This window comes from Natator depressus, chromosome 13, assembly GCF_965152275.1.
Source record: "Natator depressus isolate rNatDep1 chromosome 13, rNatDep2.hap1, whole genome shotgun sequence".
Lineage (NCBI taxonomy): Eukaryota > Metazoa > Chordata > Testudines > Cheloniidae > Natator > Natator depressus.
Window position 1 is genome coordinate 3,260,886 of NC_134246.1, and position 27,292 is coordinate 3,288,177.

Sequence of the window (27,292 nt, forward strand, 5' to 3'; positions counted from 1 at the left end):
AACAGGTTCCAGTTAAATTAGAGGGGGGAAAAAACAACAACCCCAAACCAATCCCTTTCTGGGAATTGCTGTGCTGTGGGACGAGGTTATACGGGCACCGGCCTTTGGAGTTCCTCTCTAAGGCCCTGCCACCCTCCCCTCCGCCGCTGGGCCATTTCTGCAAAGCGACTTGGGAGGTCATGGAGATCTGCAGGCACCTCCCCTCCCCCCACTATTATTAGCAGTTCTTAGCATAACACGAGCAGCCTGAGACCCCAGCTAAGATCAAGGCTCTCTGTGCTAGACGCCCCGCAGCCGCGTAATGGGAGAGAACCCCTGCCCCAAAGGCCACACAAAGACAGTCGTCTTATCTGCCCATGGGATACTGGGGCACAGAGCGCATTCACTGCAAGCTCGGCTCTTTCCTCGCATGGGGCTGGGCAGCCTCTGATCCAGCAGCTAACGTCTCAAGGAAGGGGGGGAGGTTAGGTTGCTGCCCCCCCCACCAGCACACCTTAAAATACAAGGGCTAGACCCCACACGCTCATCCTACCACCTATTGCATCGGGGGGGTCCCAGATGAGGTGCTTCCCTGCTGCCCAAGAGCTGCCCAGATGTGCAGCTGCACTGCCCCCCCCATCCCCCCGCTGGGAATCTTCACCAAGGCTCATATTTTGGCCCTGCTCACGGGCCACATTCCAGCTGCACTGGCCCCCGCCCCCAAGCCTCAGCGGTCCTGAGCTCTCCTCGGCTGGAGAGGAGGTTCTAGCTCTTTAGTTTTAGCTCTGCTGCGAGGAGCCCTGACTGATCTTTTCAGGCGCGGTCAGGCACATGAGCAGAGCAGGCAGCCACCCGTGGCCGGGCACAGAGACGTGACTCCAACTGGAGGACCGGGAGTTGCAGGGTGTCTCACACACCCCAACGTGCAGAAACCCCCGTGAGGTGGAGGGGAGTGGCTGGGACATCCAGTGACACACGTCCTAAAGGATACTTGGACAATGGTATGTATCCATTGTACCCATGTGTGTCAGTAAGGCTTTCGATGTGGCCATGCCAGCTGCCGCTTGTGGATACACGAAGAGTAGGGCCAGAAACAAGGGGAGAGAAGTGTGCCTACCTGCATCTCTCCAGAGGAAGAGGGGATTTCAATTCCCAGGTAGGATGGTGGGTACCCTTCCAAGGATGGCTCTGAACAAGTCTGCAGCAGGATGGCAGTGCGGAATAGAGGAGGGGGAGAATCGGTTCACAGACCCCTTCAGTTCAGAATAGCTCAGTTCAAACTACAGCTGTGGGACCCACATCCCAACCTCTGGGATGCCTCCAAGCCCGGGAGTTTGGTTTGGCCCAGCCTAAAGCCAGGAGTCAGAGGTGACGCTTGGCTTGTGATGACAGAAGAACAGCGTGACGGCATAGAAGCTGGGCCATGCTCACAAAGCAGCTGTGTCCTGAGTATCGAAGCAGCGTGATAACCTATCGCAGGGCATGTCAGCATCCTCAGTGCCGCAGCTTGATTGGAGCTACCCACGTGCTAAGGGCCCCTCTGCCTCTGATCAATGGGAAACTTTCAGGCAAGGCTGGAAATTTAGAGACAAGCCACAGCCGGGAATATGCTGGGGCATCTATAGGGCTTCTTGTCCAGGTCCAGTGGTGCCACTTCACACTCAATAGGTTGCAGCATCACTTCCTGCTCTGGGAGGGAAGGTTTAGCCAAAAGAAAGCGGGAGACGTGGCACCTGGAAACCAGGATCTCGGTAAGAACTATGTCCCCCAAGAACCTGACACGATCTCGCTGGAGTACTTTAGAACGAGCTTTGCCTGCAGCAAAGATGCGGCTGTGGGAATAACAGCTCCCGACAGTGTCAGCTGTCTCACCTCACTGGCAATGGGTAAACACCATGTGGCGCCGATGTAAATGGGAAAGAAAGAGGCCAGTCTCTGCTCCTTACCAAGATCCCTTGCAAGCTAGTCGTGTGCCAGGACGTTCTGCGCCCCAAGAGCCTCTGACCATGCGCAGGGTAGCCTGCTGGGGGGGGAAGGAAAAGTCTGAAAAAGCCTTTTAATAACACAACTTTCAGAAACAGTGCTTCCTAATTTCCCTGTGTGTGGCATCATGTTAGGAAGTCCAAATTAGAGTGCAGCAGTCAGAGCTGGGGACTGGGATCCAGGACTCCTGGGTTCCATCCCTACTTCAGCTGCACTCCATGGTCCTGAGCAAGTTGCTTAACCTCTGTCTGACTCAGGCTTCTTCAGCCTCGGGGTGCTGGGAGGATTGGTTAAGCGATAGGAAAAGGGCTTTCAAATGCAGGGCTGGAAAGAGCTGGAGAAAGGCCAAACCGATGATACCTCTATTCACCTACTGCCTTTTCTGCTCAGGGATCCCTCCAGTGCTTCCAAGCATACACATATGGGGTGTGTGTGTGAAGTCCTTTCGGCACTGAAATGCAGGCACCTCTGGGGCCAGGCGGAACGCCACTGCTCGGCGAGTGGCACAAGAGCGCGTGGGGAAGAATTGATGGCAAAGCCGCAGGCTTTGACTGTTGTGAAAAGTCTCACCGGGCCTGCTGCTGCACCCCATGGTACAAGGAGCCGGCCCAGCTGAGAATCCAAGTATTTTTCAAAGCTCCAAACTCTGTGTCTTGCGTGTACACTGCCCCGGTTTCTTTCAAAGGCCAGGCCTCCTGCATCGGGGTGTGTCTGGCTGTGGGCGCTACATGTCGATAGTCCCACGTATTTCCATTCTAACATCTCATTTGTCTAAAATCTCCTGCCTTTGGAAGCCTGAAGGAATTTCACAGGTGATTAGAAGGAGGTTTAGTAAAAGCCCCCTCTGCCTGGCACCTGCCATGGGTGGGTGCTATTGAAATCTCAACACTCATCACCCCAGGTCTCTTCCTGCATTGGGCATAGACCAGAACACACGGTCCAAATACGGTGATCCCTGCACAGTAGGAAATGTAGAATTCCTAATGGCTCCCATTGTAGGGTGGTTCTCCAGAGGTTTTCATGTGCCTTTGAGATGACAGCAGCATGTAAACAGGGCTAACGCCTCCCTCATTTACATAGATACTAAATCTAAAGAATACCTAGGGAATACTGGAAGTGCTGGACAGTCTCTACGTAAAAGAATAAATGGACACAAATCAGATGTCAAGAATTATAACATTCATAAACCAGTCGGAGAACACTTCAATCTCTCTGGTTACTCGATCTCAGACCTAAAGGTCGCAATATTAAAACAAAAAGACTTCAAAAACAAATTCCAGCGAGAGACTGCTGAATTGGAATTAATTTGCAAACTGGATACAATTAACTTAGGCTTGAATAGAGACTGGGAATGGAATGGATGTGTCATTACACAAAGTAAAACTATTTCCCCATGTTTATTTTTCCCACCCCCCACTGCTCCTCCAACGTTCCTGTTAACTGCTGGAAATGGCCCACCTTGATTATCACTACAAAAGGTTTTCTACCCCCCCACCCCCCCGCCACCCCCTGCTGGTAATAGCTCATCTTAAGTGATCACTCTCCTTACAATAAGAACAGGAGGACTTGTGGCACCTTAGAGACTAACCAATTTATTTGAGCATGAGCTTTCGTGAGCTACAGCTCACTTCATCGGATGCATACTGTGGAAACTGCAGAAGACATTATATACACAGAGACCATGAAACAATACCTCCCCCCACCCCACTCTCCTGCTGGTAATAGCTTATCTAAAGTGATCATCAAGTTGGGCCATTTCCAGCACAAAACCAGGTTTTCTCACCCTCCGCCCCCCCCCCCCCCACAAACTCACTCTCCTGCTGGTAATAGCCCATCCAAAGTGACCACTCTCTTCACAATGTGTATGATAATCAAGGTGGGCCATTTCCTGCACAAATCCAGGTTCCCTCACCCCCCTCCAAAAACCACACACACAAACTGAGTGCCTGGATTTGTGCAGGAAATGGCCCACCTTGATTATCATACACATTGTGAAGAGAGTGGTCACTTTGGATGGGCTATTACCAGCAGGAGAGTGAGTTTGTCTGTGGGGGGGGGGCGGAGGGTGAGAAAACCTGGTTTTGTGCTGGAAATGGCCCAACTTGACGATCACTTTAGATAAGCTATTACCAGCAGGAGAGTGGGGTGGGAGGAGGTATTGTTTCATGGTCTCTGTGTATATAATGTCTTCTGCAGTTTCCACAGTATGCATCCGATGAAGTGAGCTGTAGCTCACGAAAGCTCATGCTCAAATAAACTGGTTAGTCTCTAAGGTGCCACAAGTCCTCCTTTTCTTTTTGCGAATACAGACTAACACGGCTGTTACTCTGAAACCTCTCCTTACAATGTGTAGGATAACACCCATTTTTTCATGGTCTGGGTGTATATAAATCTCCCCACTGTATTTTCCACTGAATGCATCTGATGAAGTGAGCTGTAGCTCACGAAATCTTATGCTCAAATAAATTGGTTAGTCTCTAAGGTGCCACAAGTCCTCCTTTTCTTTTTGGAAGTGCTGAGGCACTGATACCTAGTTATCCACCTACATTTTTTCAAGAGATCATCACCTAACATGCACCTAATATTGGACCGTCTGGCTCCAACTGTCCAAGGCACAGTGCTTCAGGGAGAGCAGTGCACCTCACCCTGCTGAATGATCACCAGTCCCTTCATCAGCTGGTTGCAGAATTCCAAATCAATTGCACCAGGGAGAAATTCCTAGGGAGTAGCACCATATGCACCCTCAGCTACTAGTGCCAAGCCTGAATCAAAATCCTACATCCACGCGCCCACTAGTGCTGGGAAATGTCAGACCGGGGTCCAAACTGTGCAGCTCAAACAAATGCGAAGCAAAGGAATTGTTCCATTGAGAGTACATGTTATTTTTCGGTTTAACACTCTGGAGTATTTTCTCTGCCCCGGGTTCTTAGAATCCACCCGGTAGTTTTGTCTGGGCTGGCTAACTGCGTGGGGAATGTCTTCCAGGAAAATAAGAAAATAAATGCGCCACATCTTGAAAGGATGCTCCCCAATTCGGCAACTCACATAAAGACATAGACCACATGGGGCACAAGGCTTTCAGAGGAAAATCTTTTTTTTTTCCCAGAAAAATTATTAATAACTTTCCAACCTTCTGGAATGAAGGGCCACGTATGCTGTTTAGTTGGCTCACTTCAATAGGGGTGGGAGGGAAGGTTGGGAACTCTGGTTTTAAGACACGGGGAGGAAAACAAGTGAATTTTGTGAACGGCCTTAAAGTGTTAGAAGATCAAAGCTCTGGGCATGTTGTGTGGAAGCTGAAATTTCCCTCTGACTGTGCAGTCTGGCAGAGGCAAATGCAGAGGATGTGCAGGTATTTTTATTGAACCTGACTGGAGCACTCCAGCCAGTCATTTCAGATTTGGCTGGAGAAAGGTTCTGGAGCCCTCCTCCAAGCAGGGATGCAGAGACGGCCTCGGTCCCCTCTTCCTTTTCTCACCGGAAGATCCCCCACCTTGTTCGCTGTTCCCTTGCTGCAGCTCAATATTTACAGCTGTTTAGGGACCCTGTCCCTTGCCCCGGGGACAAGAAGGGACAGAGCTATTTTTGGGTCTGACGCAGGCAGCTGTTTGCACTGCTGGCAGATGTGGGGTCAGATGGAACTTTGGAGAAACTGCTGAAAGGCAAAGTATCTTCTTTGCTGGGCTGCTTTTTCCTGTCACCCACTTTCAGGTCTCTCTGGGGCCCAAGCTGCAAAATTCAGATTCATGCACAGATTTCACCCCCTCCCCAGGCGCCTGGAGCAGAGATTTTGGTTTGATCCATGATAGGAACCAGGCTTGAAACTCAGGTGTGGAAGGATCCAAGGCTGGATTCTCATGCCCCAGCCAGAGTCTGAGGGTGTCCAGATCTTGGGGGGGGGCAGGGGGGGTTGGTGCAGGCCCATCCCTAGCTGTGGGGAGGGGGGATGGGTTAGGTCAGCACATGTGGACAATGGCATCCGTCTGTGATTTTCCCCTGGACGCTGCCACTGTTTGGGAGTGAGAGCGGCTGCACTGGGCCTCGTTCCCATGGGTGCTGCCCAGGAGGTAAGTGGGAGCAGAGTGTGAGCACGGCGGATTCGTCTGCACCGGGTGCTGCATGGAATCTCGTCTTCTGTTCTTGGGAGGTGGCACAGATTGCTACCCGGGCTCCGAGAGGGCCTGCTTTTCACAGTGATTTAAGCCTCATTTCCGGGCATGGTCTAATGCCTTGCTGGGGTGGGGCTTTGCAGGTGGAGTGTAGTCACCCGTCCCTTCTGAAATTGCCCAGTCTGGGCCTGGGCCTGGATGACCTTCAGGCTCAAGTCAGCTGACAGGGGTCAGCCACAGGTGTTTTAGTGCCTGCAGACATAGCCCTAGGGCCTGGGAACCTCTGGGGGCAGGGGGGCACTCTGCTAGCGGGGCTGGGGCTTCATCCCTGCTGCTGAGAGCTCATCAGTGACATCAGAATGGCCACACTGGGTCAGACCAATGGTCCATCCAGCTCCGTAGCCTGTCTCTGAGAGTGGCCAGTGCCAGGTGCTTCAGAGGGAATGAACACAACAGGGCAATCATCAGGTGATCCAGCCCCTGTCAGCCAGTCCCAGCTTCTGTCCGTTGGAAGCTTAAGGATACCCAGAGCATGGGGCTGCATCCCTGTCCATCTTGTCTAATAACCACTGGTGGATCTATCCTCCATGAACATATCTAATTCTTTTTTGAACCCAGTTATACTTTGGCCTTCACTAGATCCCCTGTATAAGGGGACTGTTGCCCCCTTACTAATATTCAGTGGGGGTGTTTTGGTTGCTAACTCCCAGTACTAAAAGGGGAAGGGTCAATGGGAAATCAGGACCCTGAGACTGATAGTCCCCAGGAACAATGGGGAGAGGGGGTCAACGCTCCAGGTCAGCCTGAATGACAGGGCGGGCAGGCTAATCAGGGAGTCAGGAGGCCAGGGAGGTCCCTTCCTTTGTGTGAGCTGGATTTGCCTTGGTCAGACAGAGTGGGGCCGAGCTAAGGAGAAAGCAGGGGTGCAAGCTGAGCTGGGGAGCAGAGCTGGGCCAGATCCAGAGAGAGCAGATCCTGTCCTGGGAGCGAAGCTGCAGCCCCAAAGCCCGAGGCACAGCCCAGAGAGAGCAGACTTGCCCTGGGAGCAGAGCTGCAGCAACCAGAGCCAGAGGGGCCAGAAAAGCAGCCCAGGAAGCAGGTCAGGGCTGGGAGCAGAGTCTCAGAAGCAGCCTGCCGAGCAGACCTGTCCTGGGAGCAGAGCTGCAGCAACCAGAGCCAGAGGGGCCAGAGCAGCAGCCCAGGGAGCTGGAGGCAGCAGCAGCAGTGCTGAGACAGAGCGGTGGAGCTGGAGCTGGGGCTGGAGCAGTCTGGAGCTGGGTGCGGTGAGCAGCTGGGGGAGCGAGGGGGACCCTGGGCAGCGGGCCCAGCACAGGGAGACGCCTCAGCCAAGAGGCTCTGCAGGCCAGGCTTGGATCGTAACCCCGACAGGGCGGGGGCGGCACTGGGAAGAAGGGTCCTACCACTTAGAGCCTGAGAGCGTGTGGCCACCACCAGAGCAAGTGTCCAACCCACAGCATCCCTGCAGCACAGCCAGGGCCTGAGCAGGGGGCCTGGGACTTACAAGGAGCAGACTGTGAGCTGCCCTGACGTTCCAGAGACGCTGTTTGTGACGTTCCCTGCCACAGAGCGGGGTGATGTGTTTCCTTTAACCTTTCCCGTTTTTCCTTATTCTTTTTAAAATTAATTGTTGATGAAATAACTTGCATTTGCTTTAACTTGTATGTAATGGTCAGTGGGTCAGAGAAGTGCCCAGTGCAGAGAGAGTACCCCGGAGTGGGGACACCCTAGCCCCTGTCCTAGGTGACCACAGCAGGGTTGGGGGTCGAGCCCCCCAGGAATCCTGGGCCCAGCCTTGTTGGGGTTACGAGGACTCTGCCAGACAGGAGAGTGGAAGGGGAGTCCTCAAGGGCAGGGAGGCCACTGGGTAAAGGAAGTGGGAGCGAGGACTCAGATCTTTCGCTAGCCCACTTCACCGGGGTAGTGCAGAAGTCAGGAAAGTTCCCCACAATAGCGGGACTATTCCCCCACTTACACCTGGGAAAATTTCCGCAGGTTGTCTGTGCGTTGTGTGAAGAAACACTTCCTTAGGTTTGTTTTAAACTTGCTGCCTATTAATTTCATCGGGTGACCCTGGTTCTTGTGTTATGGGAAGGATAAATATCACTGGCCTATTCACTTTCTTCACACCAGTCATGATTTTATAGATTTCTGTCATATCCCCCCTTAGTCATCTCTTCTCTGAACAGTCCCAGTGTTTTTAATCTTTCCTTGTATGGAAGCTGTTCCATACCCCTAATCATTTTAGTTGCCCTTCTCTGCACCTTTTCCAATTCTAATATATCTTTTTTAAGATAAGGTGACCAGAACTATGCACAGTATTCAAGGTGTGAGCATAGCATGGATTTATATAATGGCATTGTGATATTTTCTGTCTTCTTGTCTATCCCTTTCCTAATGGTTCCAAACATCCTGTTAGCATTTTGACTGCCACTGCACATTGAGAAGATGTTTTCAGAGAACTATCCATGAGGACTCCAAGATCTCTTTCTTGAGTGGTAACAGCTAATTGAAACCTCATCGTTTTGGATGTATAATTGGGATTATGTGTTCCAATGTGGAGTACTTTTATCAACACTGAATTTCATCTATCATTTTGTCCCCCAGTTTAGTGAGATCCCTTTGTAACTCTTTGCAGTCAACTTTGGACTTAACTATCTTAAGTAATTTTGTATCTGTAAATTTTGCTACTTCACTGTTCACTCCTTTTTTCAGATAATTTATGAATATGTTGAACAGCACAGGTCCCACTACAGATGCTGGGGGGACCCTGCTATTTACTTCTCTCCATTGTGAACAATGATATTTATTCCTACCCTTTGTTTCCTATCTTGTAACCAGTTACTGATCCATGAGAGGACCTTCCCTCTTATCCCATGTCTGCTTACTAAGAGCCTTTGGTGACGGACCTTGTCAAAGGCTTTCTGAAAGTCCACGTATATTATATCTGCAGGATCACCCTTGTCCACATGCTTGTTGACTTCCCAAAGAATTCTAATAGATTGGTGAGGCGTGATTTCTCTCTACAAAAGCCATGTTAACTCAGCCCCAACATATTATGTTTATCTTTGCGTCTGATAATTGTATTCTTTACTGTCGTTTCAAACAGTTTGTCTGGGGCTGGAGCTAGGTTCACCGACCTGTAATTGCCAGGATCAGCTCTGGAGCCTGGCGCTATGCTGTGGCCTGTCTCAGCCATAGGAAGGGCTGCAGTGACTCAGAGCTGGGTTCGCCGCTTTGGAGACTCTACTGACAGCTCTGGTCAGACAAACCGAGTCCTGACAGAGTCAAGAGAACCGTCACTGTCTGGCAGCTGGGGAAAGGGCATCAAACAAGTGAGCATCTTGAACCTCTGCCCATTTCCCAGGCAGCATTCCCACGTGACGAGGTATGTGGATTTCACGGCATTCTCATATGCTATTCCGAGAGTGGATCCTCCCATCCTGAGGGTCAGAGTCAACATGCAACTGCAGCAAGGTTCCTGTGGACAGATTTTGTTGCGTGCCAGGGCTAATCCTGGTCCCATGGAGATCAACGCGAGCTTTGCGATTGACTTGAATGGAAGGAGGAGGAAACCAGAGTCTGCTTTCTGGTGTGAGGGTGTCTCAGAGCTCTTCTTTGCTAACCATGGAGGATCTTGTTCCAGGCTTGGCTTTTGCTCTGGGATTCCAGCCATCTGGCCATCCATACTGAGCTTTAGAATCATACCCTAAGTACAGCCTTCAGCCCCCTCACTTCACCCTGGGGGGTTAAGCAGTAACGGGTCGATAGAGGCTCTCACCACAGAGCTCTCCTCTGGAGCCAGATCCCAAACACCCAGAAGTTTGCTGTTTTAGGCCTCGGGTTTGGGTTTGGCCCAATATAAAGTTTTGGGGCCATTTGGATCCAGTTTTGTTTTCAAATATCCTCCCCATTGAAGCTGAGATCTGGCGTTTTGGTTCAGGCCCCTCTAAAGTGTCCAGGCTGCTGTCCGTCGGGCTCTGGAGATCCTGTACTGCTCTGAATGGGCAGGAGGGTTTGAGGGATCTCATGGCATGCACCTCTTCTCTGATGTGCAGTGACACACCCAGGGGCTGATCTGGCACAGAGCAGGTGTGAAGTGCTGCACGCAGCGACACACAGTGCCGAGCAGGACGGCTGTGTGGCTGCCGTGCAGCTTGTGCTCCCAGCTGGCACCCAGGGCACAGAGAGGAGTGTTCATGAAGTGTCCCGTCAGCATGAGGCGGGCGCGTGTCTCCATGGACACACCCGCACTCAGTCTCTTCTTTCCCCTGCCTGCTTGTGCTTGTGAGTACGGCAGCAGGGCTATGGGGACAGGAAGCGCCCTGCCCCTCCGGGCAGAGGACAAAGCCTCCAGTTTAGCCTTACTCATGTTGCCTTCTCTTGTGCTTTCCCCAGAGCCCAATACACCCACACCACACACAGCTGCGCTTGCAGTGTCCATGCCAGCGTGGGAGCATTTCCCGTCCTGCCTGTCTTCAGTCACGCTGCTCCAGTTTCCACTTTGTGACAGGCTTTCAGCTCACCCCCCATTGGCTGTCTGGACTAATTGGAGTGGTGAGGTCCCCTGGCCTGAGTGACAGCGGTGTGACGAGGGGAAGCCCTAACCTGAGACCAGGAGCACTTCATCCCCTGGAACTGCAGGACCAGGTTTATCACTCCTCTGAGCTAAGAGTTGGAGGGTGGGGAAAAAGATCTCATTCTACCAAATTCTGACCCCACTCCAAACCCTGTGGGCTCTAGAGATCTGGAAAGAGCTCCAGCCTCTGGAGGTTCTAGTTCCACTCATCTCTGGCAAAACACGGGTTCTGGACAGGTCGATGTCATTCCCTGGGCAGGAGGGACTGTCAAGCACAACCCTTTGGCTGTGGTTTGCAATGCCTCTTTGGGGATACGGCTGCCTCATGGCCAGGAATGTTAGTGGGAATTTGGTGTCCACGTTGACTAGGTGGCTTTGACAATCGCAGCCTTTATTGTTTGCCTGGCACAAGCATCTGTTGGGCTAGACACACATTTATTGCAATGGCTGTTCCCACAAAAAGCAAATGGTGTGCAAAGCTTCACGGAGCTCCAAAAAGTTTTGCAAAACCTTACGTTTAAAAAATGAGACGTTCTAGAGGTCTGACCCAGCCCCCGTCCCTTGCTCTGCCAGAATTTCCCCAGGTGTTTTACAGTAAACCAGACAGAGTCAGTGCCAGATCCTGCATGAAATCAATAGGTGAGCCGAGGGTACGATGAATGCATGGCAGGGCCACAAGTGACTGAAATCATGTGAGCATACAGAACCAGTTAACATCAAGATGAAACATTAAACAAGTACTAAAGTACTAAACAAGCCTTCTGGAATCAAGGGGGCCCGATTCTGACCAGAGTTCTCCCCCGTGAGAGCCCACTACGCTCCGTGAAGTTGCACAAGAGATGAACCTGGCCAGTAGGATGGCAGGGGGCATAAGCCAGTGCAGAATTCAGCCCAGTGTTTCCAATCTGCCTTGAAAGGAGCTAACTCTGGGTCAGTCAAGGAGCTATCCCATAGCTCTGGCGGTGCCCAGGCAATGACAGGAGCAGGTCCCTTCCTGGCCATGACAGACTTATCCCGCTGAGGTTCAGGGGATGGGATAGAATTCACGGGAGCAGAAGCTCAGGAAGGTGCTTGGGAGCCAGATCATTAAAGGTCTTGGAAGTTGGACCCAAACCTGTGCTCACTGAGTCGTCCAGTGCAGTAGGAACTCCCCCTGCCCATCATCCCTCCATGCATCATTCCACTCCATGCGCATCACCGGAGCATCAGGGCGCCTGCCCTGAGGGTAATGAGACAAGGGGCATGGCAGTGGTGGTGAGAACCTTCTCCCCACTGTGGCCCCTCCACTCCCGCAGCCAGATGCGCCCCTTACCTTCAGCAGCCACTGGGTGGTGTTCTCCAGGACCCTCTCCAGCTGCTGCACGCGCTGTGCGGACCAGTTGTGGGTCTGCAGCGTGGCAGCGGGCGAGTCCCCCTGCAGCGTGTTGGCCCGGAGGGTTGCCCTTGTCGGTGGGCAGGGCTGCGGATCGGCCTCGGGCAGGACGAAGGTGTAACTGCACTGCCCCTGCTGGACCCGGTGGGATCGCCGCCTGCTCCCGCCACCTGTCGCCCTCCACTGGCCCCCGTCCGCCCAGAAAGCCACCGTCATGCAGGCAAAGGCCACCAGCTTGAGATTTACACCGTGCATGGTGCTCTGAGACCTCTGCTCCAGCTGCTCCACACACCGCCCCAGCTAGACCCCGCACTCCCTGTTCCTAGCCGAAAGCTGCCGAGGGGGAGGGGACATTGTGCTCCAGGCTGCAGTTTTCAAGCCACTGTTTGCACAGGACAAGTTATTGGGCTCTTTAAACGAAGTCTAAATCATGTAATTTTGGCACTTCCTCCGTCCTCGCCCCTCCAAGCAGCCCCAGCTCTCCCAGCCCTTTTATCATTCTTCTGGCTATGCAGCAGCCCTGGCCCTCTTGCGGGAAAAAAAAGTGTTTAAAAACAATACTTCTGTCTTTTTTCTTTCCTAGCCCACTGCAGGGAGCTCAAGTTTCACATGTAATCATAAATGTTCACACACACACACAGACACACATACCCACCCACCCACACCCTGCCTCTGTCCCTCTCCTGGGCTGCCTCCCCCCTTTCCCCTCTGGCTGGACCCTGGCTATCTGCCTGCTCCTCCAAGGACCCGTGGAGTGACCCCAGCGAGAAATGGGAAGAGAAACTCTCCCATCCTGCAGGCAGGGATGAGGTCTCTGCTCAGCTCCAGCCCCAAACCTCCCCTGCCGGCCCCCGCTTTAGATTCTCCCCCATGGTCCCAGCACAGCCACATTTCCCAGTCTGTCCCTCCCTGATCAGCACCAGCTGTGACCCTGCAGGGTGCAGGGAAGTGACATGGAGGCAAATATATTTCCCTGCCCGTTTCTATTTATAATATCTGAGGGGGCTGGGGCCTGTATTTGACTGAGTCCGCTGCAAGGAAAATCCGCCGGGAATACATCCCAGCCAAAGCTCGTCCTAGAGCTTAGAGGAACACAAACTCCAGCAAGGGCACTTTAGGAGTGATTTAGGGTCCCTTAGAGATGTCGTTCGGGTCATCCCTGGGGCTGCCAAATCTTCTTTAGAAGCAAAACTCCTGTCCTGGAGGAACCAACGAGAAAGGAGCAGCTTGTCCCTCTGGCATGAGCAAGAGAACCCAGGACGTTCAGCCCTGCGATCCAAGCGGGGCCGTGTATTTTGGGAGGCTGGTGCAAAACGTGGACCTGAGCCCCCTTTCAGAAAAAAAATACCTCTGAGGGGATGTCCCGGGGGACAGAGCGAGCCCGCCCTGGACTCATCCTGCAGTGGGGGTCCTGTCCCTGCTCAGAGTATCACGGCCTAGGGCACAGGGTCACACAGGTTTGATCCATCATGGAGGGGCAGCCAGGCCAAACCTGGGTGGTGCCACAACCCCCTGCAGCAGGTCACAACACCACTCGGTGTGGGGCCCTCTCAAATGGGGGGGGACGAGGCAAACTGCGCCTTTGCCCTGCCCCCACATGGCCCTGGATTCAGGGGGCCCAGGACTTCTCCTAGGACCATATCTAGAGTGACCCAGTTCGTCTGCCAGCTGGTTTCCCAGCACTGACGCTGCAGCTTGATCCCTCTGTTTGGTATTGTTTGTCTCCTTTTGCTTTGGGGACTTTGAGAGCACTTTGCAATCCAGGATTTTTAGAAGGATTCCTGCTTTATCTCAGTTGGGAGCGAGGAGCCGGCTTGGTGGCTGGGGAAGGAGGTTTCTCTGAAACATCCACTCAATGTGCAGCGGCAGTCAAAAAAGTGAACAGAATGTTGGGAATCATTAAGAAAGGGATTGATAATAAGACAGAAAATATCATATTGCCTCTTTATAAATCCATGGTACGCCCACACCTTGAATACTGCGTGCAGATGTGGTCGCCCTATCTCAAAAAAGATAAATTGGAATTGGAAAAGGTTCAGAACAGGGCAACAAAATGATTAGGGGTATGGAACGGCTTCCATATGAGGAGAGATTAATAAGACTGAGACTTTTCAGCTTGGAAAAGAGATGACTAAGGGGGAATATGATAGAGGTCTATAAAATCATGACTGGTGTAGAGAAAGTTAATAAGGAAGTGTTATTTACTCCTTCTCATAACACAAGAACTAGGGGTCACCAAATGAAATTAATAGGCAGCAGGTTTAAAACAAACAAAAGGAAGTATTTTTTCACATAACACACAGTCAACCTGTGGAACTCCTTGCCAGAGGATGTTGTGAAGGCCAAGACTATAACAGGGTTCAAAAAAGAACTAGATAAGTTCATGGAGGATAGGTCCATCAATGGCTATTAGCCAGGATGGACAGGGATGGTGTCCCTACCTCTGTTTGCCAGAAGCTGGAAATGAGCGACAGGGGATGAATCACTTGATGATTCCCTGTTCTGTTCATTTCCTCTGGGGCACCTGGCACTGGCCACTGTCAGAAGACAGGATACTGGGCTAGATGGACCTTTGGTCTGACCCAGTATGGCCGTTCTTATGTTGCTGAATTCTTGTCCCAACCACTCCAGCCTATGTGCTTGGTCTTGTACTAAACGCCCACTGTCAGCACTAGGCCTAGGTATTCTGGTCTTTGCTGCCCAGGGCACACACCCTCCCTCTTCCGAGTGGCAGTCTGGAAATTTCCGCATCCTCCCCCCAATCTTGATTTGCCATCCCTGGAAGTTGTCAACAAGGGCTCTGTTCTCCCGCCCCTAAAGCGGGTTCTGCCCATAGTCAGATCCATTTGTAGTGATACTGGGCATTTGCAGGGGATGCATCAGCCCTTCTCTTAGCTCACTCTCCTAAATGCCTGGCAATCCTGCTGCAAGCTCTGTGGGCCTCAATTCCCTGTCTGTGAAATGGGGATAGCAACCCTTCCTTTGTCATGTCTTTGCAGATTGTAAGCCCTTTTGGGCAGCCGGTCTTGCCAGAGAGAGAGGGTCCATCTATGCTGCAGTCAGGAGGTGTGATTGCAGTTCAGGCAGTTCAGAGCTGGCTTTGCTCTCGCTAGGGGTGGCGGCAGGGGCCAGACCCGCCCGGGACCCTGAGTACACACTCAATCAAAGCTTGTGTCCACCCGACCTGCACTCAAACCTCCTGACTGCAGTGTAGACAGAGCCAGAGTGAAACGCCCTGTCCAGGGCTGGTAGTGCCCCCTGCAGGGCATCCTCGGTCCAAGTCATGAGGGCTTCTCCTTTGCACCTAGGCCCACACAGGCAGCCTCCTAGCTTGCTTTGAGGAACGCCGCCCTCCAGTTCCCTGGCTCCCCAACAGCTTTCCCCCTAGCTTTCGATCATACCTCCCTTTGCCCCCGCCCACGCCCCCTCCCCTCCTCTCCTCTCCAAGGTCCATTTCTCCCCCGACGGCTTTTCAAACCACTCCTTAAACAAACATGGGGTGGCAGGGCAGGGGGCCCAAATTCCTCTCGTTAGCACGCTGTTTGCATTACTGCTGGTAAAATTACCCAGGGCACCTAACGGGCACTATCCGATGGGCAGGAGAGGGGGGCCCTGGCATTGATGCTCCCTGGTAATTAGCTATAGCACCAGGCCAGAGAAGGGGGGACACAACCCCAGATCTCTGACAAGAGCCGTCTGTGCTGCCGTCTGCCACAGTCTCCTCCGTGCTACACCGAGACCGGTCTGTGCCTCGTTACATGCTGCTGCTTGGCTCACTGCTCCCTCCCACCTGCCCCGCACCACCGCTGCGTTCATCCCCACCCTGCTTGTCAAACAGCAATGGGCGTATTTCCTGAGCCCCCTGGCCAGGAGGGCACAAGGCTCTGTCTGGGTATTAAATACACCCGCCCTGGTGCAACTCTGCCGCATTGCAGTGGGTCAGAGCAATCACAAACCGTGGGCCAGAGCCAGCCGGGCTGTAAGAAGAAGCCGCGTCAGCGATGCGAGTGGATTTGTGCCCATTTACACCAGGGGAGAGATTGGCCCATGCCGTGTAGAAGACTAACGAGCCATGCCTTAGAGGGCCCAGGCCTGAGGAGACTGGCAGAGTGCCCCGTATGCCCAGCCGCCCTTGCCCAGGGATGGTCATGGCGGGCAGAAACAGTAGCCCAAGTGGCGTAAAGTCCCTTTGTTCACCAGGCCAGCCCTCGCCTCCTTTCTCGCTGAGCGTATGAGGGTGGTTTTGGCTCCTCCCTGCTGCCATCAGACCCAGACCTCTGCTAATGGGAGATGTCTTCACAGTGGCACTTCGAGCAGGCCAGGCTCTCTGTGTCCGGCAGGAGAATGAGCTGAGCTGTCATCCGATGGTGTTTGTGTAGCGGGGACCCCAGTCTGCCTTGGGGAGCAGTGATCTCACGCTCCCGCCCCAGCCCCTGGCTCAGATCATAAGATAAGAACGGCCATCGTGAGGGGCAGGTAGGGGAGGCTGGGGGAGGCTGTGCCTCCCCAAACAGGCAGGTGTGGCCCCGCCCACACTCCAGCCCCAGTCCCCCCCCACCCTCCACCGGCACCCCCAGGTAGTGCTCCTGGGCTCCAGGGACTGGGGCCACCCTGCCCACCTTCCCGGGGCTGTGGCGGCTGTGGGCACTAGCCAGCCTGGGGTGGGGTGGCAGCTGCGGTGGGGTGACTCTGGGTTCCGGGGAGCGTGGAAGTGGCGGGGCTGGGGGCTAGCCTCCCCCAGCCAGTGCTTCACGCGCCGCCCATGATGGCCAGACTGGGTCAGACCAAAGCTCCATCTAGCCCAGTGTCCTGTCTCCCGACAGTGGCCAGTGCCAGGTGCCCCAGAGGGAATGAACAGAACAGATAGTCACCAAGTCACCCATCCCCGGCCGCCCATTCCCAGCCTCTCGCTATCCCTGCCCAGAGCTCTCCAGCCACAGAAAGCCCAGTGCACTGAAAGGTGCAAGGGATCATTCCAGGTGGCTGCAGCCTGCCCGCCAGCCCATGAATGGGGCTCTGCCTCCTACAGACTCTGCTAGGCCTCCGTGGCTCGGCTTTTGGCTCCCTGTTGGCTTTTTGGCTCCGGGAGCCATGGACGGATCCACACAGCGAGATCTGGGCTCCTTGCAGCAATTGCACCGTCTGGCAGCTGCTCTGTACTGGGGGGGGTGGATTTCACGTTACTCAGACCCCAGCCCTTGCTCTCTGGGGCACTAGAAAAGCCCACCGAAAATGCAAACACAAATATTTGAATTGCAAACACTTGACCTCCCCTGCGCTGGGAGCAGCTAGACTCATCCCTCCTTCACTGGCTCTGCAACTGGGACGTAACCCTCCACCAGTGCCATTGCTGGGTGGGGGGCGGGGTGTGTGTCTCCTCTGCTGCAGAGCCTCTGCCCCCCTTCCGCCCACTAACCCATATGGAGCAATCTCTTCCTCCCCTCTGCTGCCTAGAGACAGGCCCCAGCTGCAAAGTTTGGATCTGGATCCAGACGTGAATTTCCCCAAAGTCCTGGGAAGCTCAGAGCCAGGGTTTTGGTTTAGCTCATTGCAGAGCCAGGGGTGGGGGTGGGGCCTAGCTGTGACATGTGGATCTGCGTTCGGATCACAGCTCCCCGAGTCTCACTCAGGGGTGTCTGGGGTGCAGGGGTCCGGTTCAGCTCACTCTAGCCACAAAGTTCACATCCTGGTGGCAGTTTCTCCCAAGCTGAAGGATTTCCAGCTCTAGGGTTTGGTTCAGCTCCAGGGCTTACCCACTGCCCCTCACGAAGGGCCTGGAGCTCACCATCCCTTTGCAAAGGGTGCCGCGCTGAAGCGATCCCTTGCCTCCCTGTCCCTGCCTTACTCTGCTGAGCAGACGAGCAGATCCTGCAGAGCGGGAGATGAAATCCCAGGTTCGCACCACCCCCTACCCCGCCCCTCACACCCTCCAAGATGCTTAGCACAGCGGTTCCTTCTTGCAGACTGCAGTTTCGTGGGGTTTGCTGCTCTCTGTGCATTATGCTGTATCTTCCCCTTTATTCCTGCTCTCAGCCTCTGCTGGCCAGCGCAGCTGGGTGAGTGTCACCCCCCCAGGGACACTCAGAGCAGGCTGCCTGCTTGGCACACCTGCTTGGCACACCTGCTCCTCTGCATCCTTTGTTACCAGCCGACACCTCATCACAGCTCCCCGAACACGCCTGAGATCGGCCTTGGAGTTAAAATAGCCCAAGCCTTGGTTCCTGTCTCGCCCCAGGCCTGGCAGTGGAGTCCAGCGTGTGATTAATGACACCTGCTGCGGTCAGCGCCAGGTTATTTTTAAACCACATCCCCCAGGGGGCGAAAGGCTGCTTACAGCGCCAAGCTGACAAGCGGGGCTCTAAGCAGGGACCAAAGGACTGAGACCTCCCAGTCGAGAGAGGGGGGCATTAATCTCCTTCTGTCTTTTCATCTGACACCCCAGGCCAGGTTTGCAGGGAGGCTAACCCCGCAGAAACCTGTGGGATTGCACGCCCGGTCTGCATGTGCTGTCTCTGCCCTTACGCACAGATCTCAGGGCGTGGCACCGTGGATGGGCAGTGCGGGTAATTTGCACGCACAGCGACCCAGCTTGTGTAGGCAGCGCTGTGCACCTAACCTGCATCGGGCCCCCGGTTTCCCGACCCACTTGTCATTCCCCTCTGGTCGCAGGATGCTGGGGGAGAGGTCCGATTTAAAAACCAGCCTCATGTCTCAGTGCTTGGCCGTTTCTGTGGATTCCTGTCATTTCACTCAGACCCTGATCTGCCTTTTGTCAGGCAAAACGCTCCCTGATGTCCTTGAGCCAGATGAATCCCCACTGATGTTTCCCACGGGATGAATTTGGACCAGGGGCTTCAAATGGGAATTTTGCCAGAGTAAGGAGTGCAGGATTGGGTCCTCGTCAGCCCAGACTTTCTCCTTATGCCTGGCCTATTTCTGCACCCCTTCCCTAAACACCTTTTTCTCTCCCTAGAGTCTGGCCCCTTGGGCCCCTCTGAACTACCTGTGTTCCGACGCTCTTTAAGACCCTTCTAAAATAAGCGTCTACGTCTCACAAGCCCATGCACCCAATTGGCATGCAACGCACGCAATAATGCACTAGATCTGTAAATGGCCATGAACATCCAGGGTGCGCCTGCGGTCGTCATGGTAATTGCACACCCAAATGAGACACAGAGGGGCATATGCATTTTTGTACCTAGCGGGGGATTGGCCTGGGGTGGCGCTGGATAACAGCGTCCTCCATTTCATGGGTGTTCCTCAAAGCAGCGGAGGGCTGGAATTCTCCCCCAGTCCCATACCGACTCGGGTTGGGCTGGACAGCAGGTCTGGTTCTGACCTTACATCCACTCGTTTTACACCTCCGGGGAGTCAGGTCTTGTCTACCCTGCTGTAAGTGAGGCCAGGATCTGGCTCCAGATCTTTTAATAACCGTTTCACAAGCTGTCAAGAGTCAGCTTCAGAGCATGCATGTCACTAATTTTTTGGGAGAGTCTGTGTCTTTTATAAAACTATAACGACCTCGTTCCAGGGGGCAGCCGAGGGCAGAGCGCCCACCCTGCCTTAAAGCCGACTGGTTTTGCCTCATTCCTGCCTGTGTTTTCAGAATGACGTGCTGAAAAGAAGAGCTAACAGAGACTGTGTCCCTCCCAGAATGGGGTGTAAGCAGGGGGCTGTCTCTGCCCCCAGCAAACATGGAGCAAGCTGTACAAGGGCCAGAATGGACCAGTAAATAAAATCCAGAGGCCCCCGAAATGTTCAGCAATGCAAACAGTTGCCGGATTCATCCCAAGCCCAGCAGACACAGGTGTGAGGGGAAGGCTGCTCATTGAGGGCTCTGGGCGCCCCAGCCACGCAAGGTCTGAGGGGTATCACGCCACTGGCAGCTCTGGCTGCACCGGGCAGCAGCAGTGCCTCTGCTTCCAAACTGGGGGCAATGTGAAAACTAGCCCCTTCCCCCACGCCCGCCTATTTCCCCATCTGTCACATGTGGATAACGTCCACCTCATGATGCTGTTGTTTGGCTTCTAACCTTAACCATGAAGGTCTCTGCAATCTGCCACTGGGAAGCACTGGAGCATATTATCCAAAGCGACCCCAGGCTCCCACATCATCAATAAACTTCTTTCAGAGCTTAGTTTCAATCAGAGAAACAAAATATCCAGTGTTAATAGGGTGACCAGACAGCAAGTGTGAAAAATTGGGATGGGGTGGGCGGTAAGAGGTGCCTTTGTAAGGCAAAGCCCCAACTATCAGGTCTGTCCCTATAAAACTGGGACATGTGATCACCCTAAATGTTACTAATTCAAGATGCTGCATTTAGGCAAAATCCAATTTGGCTCCATTTGGCTTCTCTGCTGGGTTGATGTGCTCAGTAATTGTGACATCCGTTGCGTTGGATTATTCATCCTGGAACCTGCTGGGCTTATGAGCTATGCCTGTGTTCTACAACAGAGTTTCACTTCAGTTATTAATCAGGCCCTGCAGCCATTTAGTGCTTCCCAGGCTACAAACCGAGAGAGACGATCCTTTAAATGCCACCGAAGCCATCTGCTGTGCACAGGAAATATATGCAGCCTCAGGACAGGAAATAGGTGAGGGTCCATTTGCTGGGGAACGATGGCTCAGTTCTGTCCTGGAAATAGGCATAACGCTGGGGACACATGCAGGGCAAGAGCAGAACCGATGGCATCCTTTGGTGTGATTAGAACTGGTGCTCTGGCAAACCTGTGGACATCGATGGATTTTATTGGCTGAAAATAGGCAGAGAATTGACATGTGCATGAAACCATCCATTCCCAAATTAAACAATGTGCAGGCCAAGCAATGGATGTGGTAATCCAAAACATGCCAGTTGTAAAGCTCCCAGCAGATCCAGGCTGTCACAGGGTCTGAACCCCAAAACACCTGATGGGCTGCCTCCAGCTCCCATTTTAGTCAACAGAGAAACTCCCATCAACTTTGAGGAGAACAGAATGGGGACCTGCACCGGCTGCTGCCACCGTTCCTAAGGTCAGACAGGGACAACAAAAGTGAAGGCAGGTGCATTTTGTGGAAGGAAGCACAGCAATGATCAGGGTTATTTTGAGCAAATGTGTCTCAAAATGGTGCCGTGCAGGTCCGTAGGGTCTAATAACACCTGGGCTTGATGTCATACATTTGACTTCAGTGAGACTATTCACATGCCTGGCTGTTTGCAGGACCGTGGCTCTAGAGATGACTGTGATGAGGTGCCTAGTCACAGGTCACCAAGGGATGAACTTGACTTGAGCTTCCTTCTTCCCCTGCAGTTAGTCAGGGGCAGGGTGCAAAGAGGCCCCAGGGGGAATGTCTTTGGGAAGGTCAAGATCTGTACACAAGGCTGGGTGACCCCCAAGCTGGGGAGTTTTCTGTTGACTTGCTGGTTGTGTTGGCTTATTTGACTTTCTACTTGTGACAATTAGCCTGCAAGGCTAAGAGTGTGCGGGCTATGACTCCGTGTTCCAGAGTTGCTCCCTCAGCTCACGGGGAAATTCTCTGCCTCCAAAAGGGAGGTGAGGCTTAGAAAGATCAAGGGCAGGAAAAGCTTTTAACGGTTGCTCCGGTTTGGACACAATGAACCAAATGCTGCATCATCACCCCCCCCGGACTTCAATTCTTCTCCCAACTGCACCTGAACTTCCCCGGGGGCTCCAGCGAGGATGTGTGCGAAATGGAGCAGACTTGGCCCTAGGCATCTAATCTGTCAACAGAGATTGCAACAGAAGGGAAAAAAAATGCTGGAGTCAAAGATTTCCTGTTACATGGCCTGTGTTAGCAGCAGGGGTTGTTCAAGGCTCGAACGCTACCAGGAATATTTCCAGAAATATGTCAAGACAAGACACTGCCTGACCCATCCTGTCGGCCTTGCACGGTCCAGCTGGCTAGCAGAGCATCCTCACCAGCTTCATTCACGTGCCCCATGGGGGATATTTGGGTTCACTGTTCCTCTCGGCTCTGCATTGGGAGCTGTAGGAAGAGAAAACTCTCTTGCTTTCTGCAACACATTCTCGAGGAAAGCGCATGGAAAACAGCCTGAAGGAATCTGTGGGGTTATAGTAGCAGAAGGGATTTTGGAGGAAAGATTTGCACTCAGAGGTTAGGCCCGCAAGGAACAGTCAGGATGGCTTAGAAGCTGCACATCAAACACGCTCCCACACACAAAAAGAAAAAGAGGACTTGTGGCACCTTAGAGACTAACCAATTTATTTGAGCATAAGCTTTCGTGAGCTACAGCTCACTTCATCGAGCTGTACGAAATGAGCTTGATGAGCTCACGAAAGCTTATGCTCAAATAAATTCGTTCGTCTCTAAGGTGCCACAAGTCCTCCTTTTCTTTTTGCGAATACAGACTAACACGGCTGCTACTCTGAAACCTCTCACACACAGAGGTTGTTGGCTGTCAGGCTTTTCCTACCTGAACCGGGGATAAAATGCAAAGGGGCGTAATATGGAGAAAGCCTCATCTGCATATTACTCTACAAGCTTGAAGTATGGCAACATCATCTGCAGCACGGGAGTGGTAGGGGAGATATTAGGAAAAAACCTCTTACTCTAAGGGTAGTGAAGCTCTGGAATAGGTCTCCAAAGGAGGCTGTGGAATCCCTGTCACTGGGGGTTGGACAGTCTCCTGTCGGGGATGGTCTAGGTATGCTTGGTCCTGCCTTGATCCTGGGGAAGGACTCAGTGACATTTTGAGGTCCCTTCCAGCCCGACACGTCTAGAATTCTCTATCCCAGCAAACAACACCAGGCCATATGGTGGTTTCAGTTACACTCGCACGTGCGTGTGACTGAGTGTAGTCCGAGTGCCCTGCTGGCCAGAATGCAAGGCTGTCTGAACCATTCTAAGGTGAGAGTGAAGCACAAAGGGCGAGGGGGATTAGCATTATGATTGCTCTTACAAGCGACCCTTCTGTTGTCCATTCCCTTTTGATGCCTTGGAAACTTCCTAGCTGGTGTAAACGTTGGCCCGCGTGGTGTGAATTCCCTGCACCTTTTGGCAGGTCTAGTTGAAAGCCCAGAAGGGTGACTCCTTTCCCAGAGCTCCTGGATTCCTTCCAGCGGTTCCACTGAATGCAGTTATGTGTATCCTTGTTCTAGGTTAACCACTGCTGCTGCTCTCCTACCCAGAGGCTGGATTAGCAGGCTGGCTCAGGAGAGATGGAAGGGCTCCGTGAAGCATAAAAGCAAAACAAACATAATCCTTTCCCACTGCTCTGTGGGGACCATTCATCCTGGATGCTGATGGTGAAACCTTCCTACTTCTCTGGCTGTAGCTAGTCAGACCTGAGCACCCTCCCCCGTACTTCCTTGTGCGCTGAAGTTAGTCTGCGGAACAGATAACACCTTGCAGCAAGGCGGGGGAATGTCTCCAGTTCCCTTACTGAAACTTCCCAGGCAGGAAAGACCAGAAAGGAACATTTAGGCATAAAGAATATTCTTAAATCAGAGACACCATCCAAAAGCCAGGGCCCCTGACTGGGGCAGAGGGAGAAGTTTCAGCCAGTCTTCTTTAGCCTCACACAAGCACCTTGCCTTTATCGCTGTTTATTTCCTTCTTGGGTCACCTGAGACCCGCCCCCATTGTGGTGCCCAGGATATTGGCTGATGCAGGCGAGACAGCTGCAGTCCGTGTAGCGACACTGACCTATACCCCCCAGCTTAGGACCTGACCCTCAGGATCAGAGCCCTGGGGTGATAAAGCGCCCACTGTATTACCTGAGATGAAGTTATTCACACTTACACCAGAACTGCATTTAGCCCTCAGAGCCCAGTTTTCAAATGCAGGCTGCTAAATAGGGTGTCCAACTCCCACACATACCAGCAATTAAGGCCGTTAATGTGTGGAACCTTCCAACCAAGGATCATATTTTAATGTCCTTAGTAAACTCAGCGTCGCAGTCTCTCTGTGAGAGTTTTTGATTTAGCCACAATTGTAACTGGAGGGGAATGGCAATCTCATCACTAACACAGCTTTCCTCCAGCAGGAGGTGCTATGAATGACTTTTGGCAGGTCATAGAACAGTGGCACTGGAAGAGGGTGTAAAATTAACGAACGTGTTGAGAGGAAAAGTCATGTCCAGCCAAAAAACCTCAACTTTTCGTTTTGAAATGGTCAAAATGGGACTTTGCAGCAATTAAAAAAAATAAAAAATTCTAGAATGTTTTGGAATCAGGTGCTTGGTAGAAACGGACCCTTTCAGAAAATTCCTGACTAGCTTTACTTGGAGCTTTGCAGCCTGCTGGGGCCCGGGGCCTGGCACAGGAGTCTGTGTGGCTGCAAAGGGAACAAAAGGGAACAGGCCCTGACCCCGGCACAGAGCGTGAAACAACAAACTAGGCTGAGCTCTGTGGCTCGAAAGCTTGTCTCACGAAGGCAGCTGGTCCAATAAAAGATATTCCCTGCCCCACCTTGTCTCCCAAGCAACAAACCAGGCCACAGTTAAAAGTAACCAGTTGCACTGAGCATGGAGGGGGAATCCCCAGGGAACTGGCCACCGAAAGTAAAGACAGTTTCGGCCCACACCATTCCTCTGATCCAGAGCTGAACTTCTGGAAAGTTTGGGGTGGGGGGGGGGCGGAGAAAGGGTTTGGATCAGAGGGTTGCTTCAACCTGCTGCAGCAATGTGTCAGGCGAGGCTGGCGCTGAATTTCCCCAGCGTTCAGGGGCTGTTCAGTGCCAAGGGCCGATCTGTGCCCATCTCTAGAACTGGCCATTTTCACCTGATGCTGCAGAGGAAGGGAAAATGGCCTCTGATGTGACTAGCCATGCTCAGGTCGCTAAGTGAGGGGCAAATGTGATCCGTGATCACAATGGGACCACAGAGATCAGCTGGTGCCTTGATGCAGGAGATTTCATGCCCTTTAACTACAGAGATTTTTATTGCTGATAAAATTACCCACCCAGACACAGTATTGGTTTCCCTGACCTCCAGCAGCTGTGAACTGTGCGCTGGGTGAAAAAGGATTCCCTTTATTGGGCCATTACTTTCATTGAGGGCTCGCTTGTTCCTGTGTTCTGGGGCATTGTAGAAATGGGGGACCGATCAGGCTCCACTAGGCCCAGCATCAGCTCAGATATATCAGCCTGAGTGCCCTCTACCTCTTCTCCTTGCCAGGCTTAGCAACCCTGGCCTTTGCAACCCTTGTCTGGTGTGTCTCATACACCAAACCACTGTTTTCCATGCCCTTCTCTGGAGCTATTCCATTTTAGGTATGTCTCTCTCCCAGCGAGGCAGCCAAGACGGGACACTGCGGGACTGCCAACCCCAAGTGCTCAAAAATCTTGAGGTAGCCCCCTGCCCCCTCATGAGAGAGGCTTAAAGGTCAAGAGCTTGAGGAGAAATAAATGCTGGGTTCTTTTCATTTGCCTCCTGGTTTGGGAGCTATTGGGTCACGTGGGGGAGGAAAACGTTTTCACACTTTGTCCTGCAGCTGGCCTGTCTGTCGCAGGGGCAGGCCTTGTCGGGCTGCAGGGTAATGTGGGAATAACATGGCAGCTGGAGCTGGGGGGTTGGAAACCCAGAGCTGCTAAGTCCATCCTCTGACACAAACCAGTGTAGGCCCCATGGTAGCAATGGCAGAGCTTCACAGCTGTTCGTGACAGGGGTCTAGTGTCTTTCTCCTAATGTGGGGCTAGCAATGCGGGTGGGGGATCGATCCCACAGCTAGGCAAGGCCCTTTCCTCCCAGGGGTTCCTGTAGCAGCACTGGCTGCTGGGGTTAGCGCTTGGGGTGGGAGCTTGCCTCGCCAGCTATCCCTCTCTCTGCAGGCAGTCCTGACGGGAAGGGGGCGACAGCTGCTCAGATACTCTGGTCTCTTCCCCCCACCAGGGCTGCAATCATCGTCATGACTACAGTAGCGATCCTTACCGCCATCGACTGCACACAGCTGGACTGTGTTACAACAGCCGATTGTTTCTGTTCGCCAGCCGTCCTTCCATCCCGCCCTCTGCCCTGCGGCTTGTTTCATTCCCCTTGCGTCTCTTGCCTTTTTGATAGGAAGTGCTTTGGGGCTGGCACTGGCTATGTTTGTACATCACCTAGCACATTAGGGCCCCAACCGGGACTCTACCGCAATGTAAACATTCACTGTTCTTATAGGACGACATGGTATGTTGCCCTCTTTGTCCAGGGGTCTCATAGGGTTTTGCATAGGACCATCCTAGCTCAGTTAAACACACTTCTCATGATTTTATTGCAAGTCCCGCGATCGATGTGTTGATTCCAAGGCCAAAAGGGAGCACTGTGGTCGTCTAGTCTGACCTTCTCTACAACACAGGCCAGGGACCTGCCCTAAAAAAATGCCTAGCGCAGATCTCTTTGACAACCGGCCAAACTAGATTGAACAATTGCTGGTGATGGAGAATCCACCTTGGAAAAACTGTATTTGTTGTTTTTCTTCAAAGCCCAACTCCTAGAATCAGGTGACTGTGTGGGGCCCTCAGGTTGCGTTTCCTTCCTTGTTGAAGTGTCTAGCCCTTGTGGCTGCAGAAAAAGGCCTGAGATTTAAGGCTGAAAATCCAGAAGGCAAATGAAAAGGTTCCAGAATGTATTTTGAAAAAGAATCCTGATTTTGAAGCCACTCTCATGATTTTGCTTGTTTGGGGTTGGGATACTGTGCGTAATTTGGCCAAGCACATTAGTGGCAGAGCCAGGAGTGGCCCCCCCATCTCTGCTCAGCCCACTGCCCTTGGCCCCACTGCCCCCTTAGGGAATGGGGAACATGCACCCATGATGTGAAGCAAACAACCTGCAATATAAAAATGGATTCTCGAAGTCCTGGTCGGTGTCAGTGAGCAAAGACATGACGCACACGCTGGAGGGTTTAATATATTTATTTACTAGTAAACAAACCAACCAGCTGCCCTTTCGGAGGCAATGCAGGGTGATACATAAACCCAAGTTATTAGACTCCTTGATGCCTTTGAATGGTGCATCCTCGTGGGAAAGTAACTGTTAAATCTCAAGAATATCTATATTTATAAGTAAGCAGGAAATAGTACTAGCCATTCCTTACTTGACAGCGACACCTCGTGGTCAGTAATAAAAATGACACACGAGGCATAGGAAAGGGTTGGCATTGGTTAGCTAACCTTTTGTATGACAAAAAACTAGCGTGTTGCCAGTGCCCTAAACACATGGCTATTACAACCCTGTCATCATCAAAGTTTGAACCACAAATTGCAATGTACAATACTTTTATTTAAAACCAAAATTCTTATTTTAAACTA

General features: G+C 52.6%; 1 protein-coding gene across 1 annotated transcript in view; it reads right to left on the reverse strand.

Annotated features, from left to right (window-relative positions):
• Nucleotides 1-12,501, reverse strand: part of ANGPT4 (angiopoietin 4) — a 47,645-nt gene extending 35,144 nt beyond the window's left edge. Inside the window, exon 1 of the mRNA XM_074969644.1 lies at nt 11,981-12,501. Within this exon, the coding sequence (XP_074825745.1) occupies nt 11,981-12,295 (315 nt within the window). The 5' untranslated portion in view covers nt 12,296-12,501. The remainder of the gene's footprint in view (nt 1-11,980) is intronic.
• Nucleotides 12,502-27,292: the final 14,791 nt, after the last annotated feature.